At 43.3% G+C, this 11,683-nt stretch overlaps 1 protein-coding gene across 1 annotated transcript in view; it reads right to left on the reverse strand.

The window, feature by feature from the left end:
• The window catches only part of Synpr (synaptoporin), a 191,470-nt gene extending 185,693 nt beyond the window's left edge, over positions 1-5,777 (reverse strand). Inside the window, exon 1 of the mRNA XM_076867771.1 lies at positions 5,606-5,777. Coding sequence (XP_076723886.1) covers positions 5,606-5,629 — 24 coding nt within the window. The 5' untranslated portion in view covers positions 5,630-5,777. The remainder of the gene's footprint in view (positions 1-5,605) is intronic.
• Between the last annotated feature and the right edge of the window lie 5,906 nt (positions 5,778-11,683).

Consider the following 11,683-nt stretch of genomic DNA (forward strand, 5'->3'; position numbering starts at 1 on the left):
AAAGCACAGATTTCCTACAAATGTCTTGCAAAGCAGTACAATTACACCTTTAAGAAGACGCAATCCATAAAATAGAACCATAAAATAGAAACAAAGTTATGCAAGAAAATGGAACACGAAAGCTCTTGTCTCTCCTACCACACAGGAGAGCAGATATTGTATCTCTTTGTTCATTTCTATTTTAGGTGGTGGTGGGGGTACTTGGGATTGAACTCAGGGCACTCGACCTCTGAGCCACATTCCCAGCCCCAATTAGTATTTTATTTAGAGACAGGGTCTCACAGAGTTGCTTAGGACCTCCCTAAGTTGCTGAGGCTGCCTTGAACTCATGATCCTCCTGCCTCAGCTTCCTGAGCCCCTGGGATTACAGGCATGAGCCTCTGCACCCGACCTGTTTGTTCATTTCTGTATCCCTACCCCCTCTCAGTGCCAGGCACGTGGTAGGTATCTGTATGTATTTGTTAAATGAAAGGATAACCTAGCAGAGGCAATGCTGCAATCCTTCCCTCAGATCTGCTTCCAACTAAAACATCTTTTTTATTGGGGAAGTTTGTATAAAGATAATTTGAATGCTATAGGTTTTTTTAATTGTAAACATGTTAAGAGTGGCTAAGCATGCTGCGCTGTAATCCTAGTGAATCAGAGGCTGAGACAGGAGGATGATAACTTCAAGGCCAGCCTCAGCAATTTAGTAAGGCCTTAAATAACTTGGTGAGACCCTGTCTTAAAAAACAACAACAACAACAACAAACAAACAAACAACAACAAAAAAAAAAACATAGTGCCAAGATTGAGAAACCTTGATCTACTGGAAATTCTTTCTATCTATCTATCTATCTATGATTCTGAATTCATCATTGAGGAGTAGATGTCAATATGGGGACTTAAAAAATTCTTGCAATAATAAATCATACTGGGGACACTTTACCAGAAATAAACTAAGCCTCAATTATCAGTCACATCTTTTACAGAAAGTCAACACTTGGATAGTGTGAGGCAATTTGGGAGGATTTTAGGGTTCTATAAGCAGGGCCACAGAAGTCACATGGGAAGTGTGAAGAGAAACCTTTTATGCCTAACACACCATTCTCCCAAGGGACCATGATGACATGATTATCCACTTACATGGACCAACTAACGCTCCACAGTGGAGGGACTGGGCTTAGAGTGAGCTTTCCAGAAACCACAGTGGGATGTGTTAGAAGCTCCCCCCCAAACAATTTTCCATTAGTACCGTTGGCTAGAATCTGTGTTAAAAAATGATCACTGCGCCATCTATCAATTATGCAGTTCCATTAGTCTGCAGGGTGGAGAGACAGAGGTGTCTGCAATCTCAGCACACTCTTTTTTCTTTAAGCCTTTAAAGACACACCAATGACCAATAACCTCTTGTACAGAATTTGATGCTTGATGTGCTGGTTCAAAAAAAAACCTCGCTGGTTCTCTGTTCTTATGCATGCATGTAATGAGACCAACAGTTCTATTGGCACATCTGTCTTGCATGTCTGATGATAAACTCAAGACTAGCCAACACTCATTATGTCTTAATGCAGACAGTTTCTCCATACTTATCAGATTATTTTTAAGAACTTAATGTTCGATATGTTTCAGTACACACATCTCTAAACAAAAAAAAAAGACACTTTATAAAACTGTCTCTAAGGTTGATTTTAAGAGAGAGCCTATATTTGATAAATACTATGACTAAACACAACATTATTTCATAAAGGGAAAAGTTCTCATTTGATGATATATTTAGAACCCAGAGAGATGTTCTTGCAAAAACCAAATTGAGGGCTGTAATAGCTCAGGAGGTAGGGTGCTTGCCCAGCATTCACAAGGCCCTGGTTCAATCCCCAGCACCATCAAAATTAAAAAAAAAAAAAAAAAGAATGATTTAAATTTCTTTATGGGCCTTGGCTCTAATACCACACTTTCTGATTAAATCACCAATTCTGATATTTTTCAAAAGAAGATATGAAGAAAAAGAAGTACTGTAGAGTTATCAAGCTTGCCTCCAGCAAAAAAAAAAAAAAAAAAAAGATGACTATCAATTTGGAAACCTTTTATTGTGTACTGCACTCTGAACTCTTCATTCAGCGAGGTGTCCACACCTGCGCTCCCTCCAGACCTGTGACATATTAGACGCAGTGCCTCACGCCAAGATTCAATATCGCTTTAACCACTCCAGAACTTGACTCTTGCGCTCCCAATTTGTGGTGGGGGTTTTCTGTTTGGTTGTTTAATTTTTAAGATCTTTCTGGGGTTTGGTAAAATATAACACAGATGTCCTGAGCTGGATTCTGTCTTCAGGCAACATTGTTTTTTTTTTTTTTTTTTTTTTTAAATCATTCATAGTTTTCTCATAATTGCTTTCTCATGAGAAGGAGAAAAAATTGCAGCATTTCCCAGACTCACCCAGGACCGGCTGGCTAAAGCTGCAGCTTGAGGAGAAATTTCAAACATATTGATTCCCGGTTAGTGGCATTTTTCCCCCAGAGGATTCATCTGAATTTTATTGGCTTAAATGGATTTCAGATGGGGAAGTCAGCAGCCAGGTGCAAAGGCAAGCATTTGAGGGCTTGGCATGGCCACTTTATCAAGTGTCGCAAATCCCTCATAGCCAGCTCTGGTCATTTTCTAATTACCCAGGTCGTACAGACACTCTGCAGTAGGCTACATGAAGCACCAACTCAGCCCTTTCGCCCCAGAAGGCAAAACCACAGTGGGGGTAAGTCAAAGGGAGGTGAGGATTCCAGAAAGTTCTCCACAAGTGCACCAACTCTCTTGGAATCACCATTTGTCCTTTGCGTCTACGACAAACCAGACACCTGGAGATATTGATATTTCCCAGCTCTTGTGGCTTCTGTATCTTGACTTTCTGTTTTAAAGATTGCAAGTTCAAGGGATGGGTTTATTTTGGTCAATACAAAAAAGCTACCTTAATTTAGCCTCTTCTGCATATTACTTCTCCCTAGCTGGCTCACTTGTGTTACATCCACATTGTGGTAACTACACAAATGGAGTGGAAATAAAGAACACATTCTTCAGATTTAAACACATAATTAGCTTGGAGTCACAAAGGCACAGTGTGAGAAGAAGGAGATTATGTGGTGTCAGAAGAGGAAAAAAAGTACTAATGCAAATATGGTGTATTATTGTACATCCCTGCAAATCATGCCAGGCTGAATCTAAGCCTGAATCTAAACCTCTAAGTTTTGTAGTGACGACGGAAAACCCTGACCAGGGGACAAATGCAGAGCCTGACTCCAGAATCAAAGTGCCACTGAGTTTCACTGCCAATGACGTGCAGCAGACATACCCTGTGTCCTTCAGTAAAATGGGAGTTAGTGTTATCAACCCCCCAGGTTGAGAAGATCAAAAGAGAGAAGCCACATAAAATGCTTAGCACGGTGACAGGTATACAGTAGGTGCTTATTAAGTATCAACAGCTACAGCATCTTTCATATTGCTAAAAAGCATCAATGATCTCATTGTAAAACAAAAATTTTTTTAAGCAATCCCTTCATTATTTCCCCAATGTGGCACAGAGTTTTATTCCTCAGAAGTCATGACAACAGATTTTCTGGGCATAACATTCTGGACTTTCTAGAAGTGATATTTGAAAGGACTATGCCTATTTGCTCTAACTCAGACGAAAATCCTGAGCTCTTTTAAGAATCAGATGCCCTGTTCTCTCCCCTGTCAGTGGGTCCTGCCAGGCTCAGAGCCCTTATTCTTCTGGAAACTGGCAACCTGGAGGAAAAAATAGATATTTGCCAGTTGAGCAGCCTTCAAACTTCATGACTAGATTAGCGAACAGCCTGAGATGATGATATCTCCATTAGCAGCTGATGACTTTATAGACAACCTGTTACAACCGGCGTGAAAGGAGAAAATCACTGCCACCAGTAAGGGATGTTGGAACCTGGTGTGTGTTCATTGAGAAGGGGACAGGGATATTTATGCTGATGGACTCACTTAGCAGTGACCAGCAATAGCTCAAGGACAGAAGCTGTGTTTGATTTTTCAAGAAACTACCTGCAAAGCCACAGTGGGTGGCGGTTAGGACTTAGGACATCCAAGAGTGTTATTAGAATCACGCTTACAGAGGCCGGTGGCAAGGTAATATCAAATTTCAGGTGGGTTTGGGGGGGATTTGTCATTTTTTGAGACTGAGCCAGATTAATCCAAATTTAGTCTATTGGTCAGGATGAGTAGCCTCATTCCAGCGTGGGAAGGCTGTGTGTGAGTTTCAGAATACCCGAAAGGCAGCAGAACAGAGGGTCAGTACATTCCTGGAGACACATCGCTATTTCCATGAGCTGCCCTGAGATGATTTCAAATCAGAGAAATTGCTGTTCAGAAAAAGAGTGCATTCCTAAGAGATCTAGGCACGTGTGAAATTCCCAACTTGACTTTCACAATCCCTGAAAAAAAAACTGACAGATCTTCTCTTGGTTCACATTCAGTGGTGCCTTTAACTTTCATTATGAATATATTCTGTAGCTCATTTCACCATGGAAAGGGCTATGCAGATTTGTTGATTGTGTAACCAAAAGAGAAGATGAAAGCATCCACTTGTTTCCATTAGCGTAATTAGTTAATCATCTTATCATCTCTGTCTAGGATAATTATATTAATAGATTTTCTCCCAGACTTTGGAATTAACGACAAAGAATTGAGACCATCTTTTACACTTTGAAAGAAATCAAAAACAACCCCCCCCCCCAAACACAGCAGTTAACCAGGTAATGTATTTAGAAACCATTGCTAGCAAAAGTGACCAGACAGCCATTGTACACTAGTTTGCATTTGACAATAGCAACTTTTCTCCTGATTAGCTTTGGATATGGAAATACCATAGCCAGGAATGGACATTTGACAGACAGTGGTCCTAGTACATAGTGTATAGAAACACAGAAGAGACACAACACTCCTTAGGATCCAGCTTTTCAGGGAATAATGTGAAACGGACTTTAATGATCTGAATGCTTTTTGCACAAAAATTTGGCTCTTTTTTTTTTTTAAAGGTGTATGTTCCTGGATCTTAGGGAAAATTCATCTCATTCATTCTACCTTGCGTAAGACCTTAGGAGATTAGCACACATCTTTCGGCACAGCACACAATATTTGGTAGCTATTTATGGAGTTTAAGACAGTCTTACTGTGACACTGACGAAGAAACTTTAATTAAAAATGGCTAGCAGGTTGTAACACGCGAAGGCACCCAGGACATGTAACACTCTCAAGGAAGGTTCAGGTAGAATGACATTACATTTTTTACAAAGCCAACTCTAAGTTTGCTTAAATAGTTTCCTTACTCTGTTGGAAGACACCCGGCATATACTCCAACAGCTAATGAAAGCTTCCTACTGTCACATAACAGCCAGTCTGGTTTAAACATAAGAATCAAAAAAAGCAAAGTTAAATTAAAAAAAAAAAAAAAAAAGACAATCATGAAAGATTTCAAAATCATATTTGGAAAGAAAAGTGTACAGCCCAAATCTACCCAGGCAGACAGATAGACACACACACACACACACACACACACACACACACACACACACACGAGCCAACTGTAAATCAAGAGAGATAAACTTACCGGAGCAAATATCACCATACACATTTACAAAAGAATTGATAATCCAACTTCCCTCTCCTGAAAGAAAATAGAGGTTGTCTCATACTAAAAATAAAGCTTCTCTGTCCACAGCGGCAGCCACTTGTCCCTCTCTCTCTTGCTCTCTCTCTCTCTCTCTCTCTCTTTTTTTTTTTTTTTTTTTTTTTTTTTTTTTGTGAAGCCAAGGAAGAGAACAAGAAAATCAATGCAGAGGAAAGTGAGAGGCTATATACCAATCAAGGGGCAGCGCCTGCTTTATTGGCAGAGAGATGGCAAAATGGTCATATTAGTAGACAGGGACAGCCCACAGCCGAGTGCAGGAACCTGATACTTCCCTCTGGTGACAGGCTGCCTGCTCTGGGGGAGGTGGCTACCACCATGGTGAACTCCCACACTTGGCTCACAACTGCCCCACCGTGCAGGACGGAGCGAGCGCTGCGCATCACCAGGAGAGGCACAGGCTCCCCTGTTACTCCCGAGACCCCTCCTCCCTCCCCCACTGCGCTTGAAAACAAACTGGAAGACGCTAAGGAGGCAGGATTTTGCACGTTGAGGGTGCAGAGGGGAAGCCATGGTTTTATAAAAAATTTTTTTAAAAAATCTTTATGAATAGATTTGCATAGATTAGGTTAATATGGGTATGTTGGTTAGAAAAGAATTGCCCTCGTTTTTATGGAAATGCACGGGTATTTTGCATGATCCCCATGTGGGTAATTCATACGCTGTCCATAAATAATCATTAAGATGAAGGTTTGGAAGACAGTTTTTTTTTTTTTTTTTTTTTTTTTTTTAAACACTGGAGATTATGGAAGGGACCGATCGCAACTTGGGTATTTGGTGCATCCCACGAGTGGTACTTAAAACCTTCTGCAAAATCTCAACATTAGAAGGGCTCTTGCTGGTTTAAATGTGACTTAGATCTTTTTTTTTTTTTTTTTCCTTTGAAGAAAGGAGTTGAGTTTGACTATTTCCAGGGGCTGCAATTATGGCACCCCCAAGGAAATGTGTTTTGGGGAGATTGGCACCAAATCCACAGAGAGGCTGACCCACAGGTTGCATGCTGTGCTGCCATAGGTGCTCCCAGGACGGTTTCTACCTGTGACTCATGGGGCCTCCCAGGGAGGGGAAACCTGCATGTTCCCCTCCCCAATTCAGGGGCCCACTCGGGACAGGTATCCTGTTGGGTTGACCCAGGTATCCATGCTTTCTATTCAGTGCACCTGAAGACGGTCCAGCCAAAACTCACATAAATAAGCTGGCCATGTTTTAAATAGGTGGTTATTAGTCCAGAATCTGTCCCAGTCTTTGGGTCCCTCACACACACACACACACACACACACACACACAGCCACTGTCACCAACACACAGAGGTCATCACCATCATCTCTCTTTCTGACGGCCCCACCCTTTTTTCCCCTTTCCTTCCTAGGCACACAGTAATGACGGGGGAGCAGGGAAGGTGGGGGTGACGGGGATGGAGGGTGTTGGGGGACCCCACCGGCCATCCAATAAAATCATGACAAGAATTCAGGCAATTTGGAGTCACCGAGTCCTGTTTCCATTCACTGGCCATGTGACTTGAAGAGTCCCTTTGGGGCTCTGAGCCTCAGTTTTTCCTCTGTAAAATGGGTACACTAGCACCTCACAGTGCTGCCGGTAGGGCGGTGTGGGGAAGAGATGAAATGCACCCAGGAGAGTGCTCTGAACCCACACTAGGCACGCATGTGCAGACGGGGTCAGGGACCCCCAGCTTTCTTTCTCCTCCTCCTCCTGCTGATGCTTTGTGCATGAGCCTGCAGAGTTCTTACAACATGTCAAGCTCTGAACGTCCTCCCAACCCCCACTCTCCCTGGCCACTTCTCACCTGCTTATTAAAACGTCCCATTCCAAATGAGGGACTCCAGGGAGTGAACTAAGCAAATGAATCAAGATAAGGCAGGGGAAAAAAGAAAAAAGATACCAGGCACTTGAATAAGCACTCAGCAAGGCTCGGTGGAATAAATAGGGGAAAAACTGACCCCCAAATGACGTCTTTATACTAAGGCTACAGCTCCTGCCAGAGTTGGAGCCAGGTTGGAGCCAAGTTGAGGAGGTGGCACCCACAGGACAGAACCAGACTGAGTGGCCATTCTCACCAACCTGGAATATGAAGATCCCCATTTCAAGGAAAAGAAAAAAACTTTTTTTTTTTCTTTCTCATCCTAATAGTGAGCATTTCCTGAATATTTTCGGTGCCAGATATTATTAGTAGTGTTTTTCTGATGCATCAGCTTCTGAGGTCTCACAAAATGAAAAAGTTACTATTTTCCTTCCAGTTGATAGATGAGGAAACCAAGACCCCAAGAGTAAAGTGGCCTATCTGGAAGTGCATAGTTAATATTTCACAAAGCTGAGACTAAGACCTAGCAGGATGCTCTCCAACCATTAGCCGCAGAGGCCTCGAGATGCCCGTTGTCTTTTTATTTATTTAGTGTGTGGGGTATGACCGATCCACATATGCATGCAGGGACCCTGTGAGAACGCCTTGGCTGTACCCACTCTGTGGATTCAGGGTCCACCAGGCCCAGGAGGTCCATTCCCCAGCCCGGCTGGGCTCCAGGTGCACTCGGCATGTTATCCAAGACCCGAGAAGAGGAGAGGTGAGCTGCTCCATCATCTTGGGGTTGCTACGGATCTGCTCCATGACCCTGGGGGTGTCCCTGAATTTGTTCCTGTTTCAGTTTTGCTCAGGGTCACCCTAGAGTCTGATCTTCTGGTTGGGTTAGCCTTTTGGGCCTCCAGTTTTGTTCCAGATGAGGCTGTCAGATGCTTTAAAGGTCCCCTGCCACCACCCACCACCACCTCTCCCCAGAGTGAATCCAAGTAGGTCCCCCACGAAAGAACCCATGTTCATCCCTTTAAAATGTCAATCAGAGCTGGTCACTTCATTCATCCCATAGGCGTCAAGGAAAATCCAGACTCTCTGGGGCTCCTTCAGAGCCTCCGTGCTGGGGCTCCAGGTGCCTTCCTGATTTGATCTCATTCCCTTTCTCTTTGCCACACTGGTCTCACCCGCCTTTGCTCTGCTCCTTCAGCCTGGAATGTTCTCCCCTCAGATCTCCTTTGTCATTCAATCCTTAGCTGTACTTTCTGCTTTTGAGAGGGTCTTTCTTTGCTGACCACCTAATCTGAGTGCTGACTAGGGATAGGAGAGCATATGTTTTTTCTGTCGTAGTAACAGTTGTTGTTATGTATGTGTGTGTTATGACTTTTTTTTTTTTTTTGTACTTTCTATTGTCTATTATGGTTTTTTTTTTTTTTTTTTTTTTTTTTTTTTTTTGGTACCTGGAATTAAACCACTGAGCCCCATCCTTTTTATTTTTTAATTTTTTATTTATTTAGAGACAGGGGTCTCACTGAGTTGTTTAGGGCTTTGCTCAGTTGCTGGGGCTGGCTTTGAACTTGCAATCCTCCTGCCTCAGCCTCCAGAGCTGCTGGGATTGCAGGTGTGCACTACTGTGCCTGGCCCTCTTGTTTATATATTTTCTCATTTAATTATTGTCTCCTTTCTACAAATGCAGGGTACTTCTAGGAGAGTGTCTCCTCCATCTTGAGAAAAGCCCCCGGCACAGAGTAGATGTTCAAGGGGTTATTTGGTGGGTAAATAAATGAATGATCAAATCAATGAATCAACCTGAGAATGAGTGTGGCTACAGACAGCAATTAAAAAAAAAAAAAAAAAACCTAAGTTCTTCAGAGGCGCTCAGCCTCAACCCTGGGCAATGGATTCGTTGGCATTAGTGAATGCAGCCTGTGTTTGCCATCTTGTCCAGGGAACATTCTGGAAGGGTTGTTCTGATTTCAGTGTCCTCCCAAGAGGGGGCCATGTCCAAGATGGCGGGCAGCTCCCTGTGGAGCCCACAGATCCCTTGTGTCTGGAAGGCTTGGATTCCTAGAGATGTTCACCTGGGCTCACCCAGTGTCTGATATCTGGGTACTTCCCATACACCTGCCATTGACAGAACAAATAGTCCTGTCAGCAAGCCACTTAAGGCTGTCTGCACCTCCGCATTTATCAGACAGTCCAGACAGTTGGCTACCACTCTCACGTGGAACGGGAACTGACAGAAATAAAGCAATGTGCCATTATTTGATGGTTCTGGTTTGAAAAACTGATATCGGCATTTGTTGCTACTGCCTCAAAAATAACACTTACCCGTTATTAGACTGTTAAAAATAGAGGTCCAGTGTCTTCTACGCTGAGTATTTATGGAAAGGTTAAGTGGATTAAAAGAATCTGTGATTCTCTGAAACAACTCATTAGCAATGCTAATTTCCAATATGGTCAGATCTCCAACTCGGAGCTTTCAATGGAGCCTGGCCTTCAGACCACTTCAAAAGCATTTTTGTTCCCCTGGGAATGGAAAAGACTTGCCCCCCCCCCCCGCCCCCCTTGGTGGACATACCTCCTGGTGGAAGCAACAGTTCCTTACCCTTGGCATTTCTATTTCTAGACATCTGGTCTCTCCAGAGGGTCTTTTGCAGGCCCGCGGGGGAAGGGAGGTAATCAAAGATCAGACGGCTCTGGCCATACTAATAAATGACCAAGGGAGTGAGCGAAGGTTCTTACATTTTGCTCCAAGGACAATTTCGACTCTTCCATGAAAGCCCTTACATCCAACCCACTTACGGAGCAACCTTGAACTCTCTAATGAGGCCTCCCTTCCTCCCATGGACACTGCTCCTGCCGAGGAGAGAAATGCAGTTTATTCAGACCTGAGCAAGGTATATAGCACCGGGTTTCTTATCTTTTTATGTCTTTGGTAGGAGAGGGTGTTTTTTCTCCAATTTTCTCTCTTTTTCCCCTTTTAAATGCCTACTGTGATAAAATAATATCAACATCACTCAGTCTTGTATTAATTATTATTTGTCCTCAGTAGAGTTTAAGGCTGGTTAACAGAGGTTGTGGGAATAACAGAAGCTAAGAAATATAGCAGAATGAGACTGAGGGGATTGACCCAGTTTTTGTACTCCTCGGTTTGTACCCAAAGGATGTAGAATCAGCATACTACAGTGAAGCAGCCACAGTGACGTTTATAGCAGCTCAGTTCACAATAGCTAGGATATGGAGCCAGCCTAGGTGCCCTTCAACAGAGGAATGGATAAAGAAAATATGGTATCTATACACACTGGAATATTACTCAGCCATAAAGAATAAAATGATGGCATTTCCTGATAAATGGATGGAACAGGAGACTATTGTTCTAAGTGAAATGAGCCAATCCCACAAAAAACAAAGGCTGAATGTTCTCTCTGATTTGTGGATGCTAACCCAAAACAGGGGGCGGTTAGCAATGCGTATTTGCTGAATGTGGGGTGAACAGACTCATCTGGGGCAGAATACGCATGGTTCAGCATACTCCTGTTTAGGCATTCAGCACGGTGGACAGCTCCTGCCTGTCCCTCTAGGCCACTTCCCCATCCACCCTCTGCCCAGAAGGCTGACCTGAATGACCCTCAGCAGGGACCTCCCCTTCTCTGAGGCATCCCATTGGCAGGTGCTTCCAAGAGAGTAGAGGCTGAGAGGAGGCTAAGGGGAGGCCATTTATTTTTTTGGTCCCTCCCGATGGGTCCCTAACTTGACTCCTTTTGCAAAGACCGTGTGTAAAGTAGGTTTCTCCGTGCATCTGTCTCCCTTTTCTCCCCTCCCTCCCCTCCTGCCCTCTCTGGTCTCTCAGACCCAGACCTGAGGTGGTAAGAGTTCCTGCTGCCGAGTACTCTGGAGGTCCTGCAATGGCCCTTTCCTTTCTTGCTTTCCTAGACTTTTACCATCCCTTTTCTAACTCAAACAGAATGCCCTCTAGGGAAACTTGCATTTTTTAAAAATACAGATACAAAAAAGTCATATTGATTTTTAGAAATTTACATTCATAAATCATAAATGATACATTGATTTAAAAAGAAAAAAGATTCATCTCCTTTAACAGCTCCCCATCACTCAGTTTCATTGTGCCAGCTATTTCCTACCCGGGGCTTCAGGAATGAAAACCGGTGGCTTTGATTCCCGCCCTGTCCCCTAGC

This window comes from Callospermophilus lateralis, chromosome 1, assembly GCF_048772815.1.
Source record: "Callospermophilus lateralis isolate mCalLat2 chromosome 1, mCalLat2.hap1, whole genome shotgun sequence".
In the NCBI taxonomy this organism is placed as follows: Eukaryota; Metazoa; Chordata; class Mammalia; order Rodentia; family Sciuridae; genus Callospermophilus; species Callospermophilus lateralis.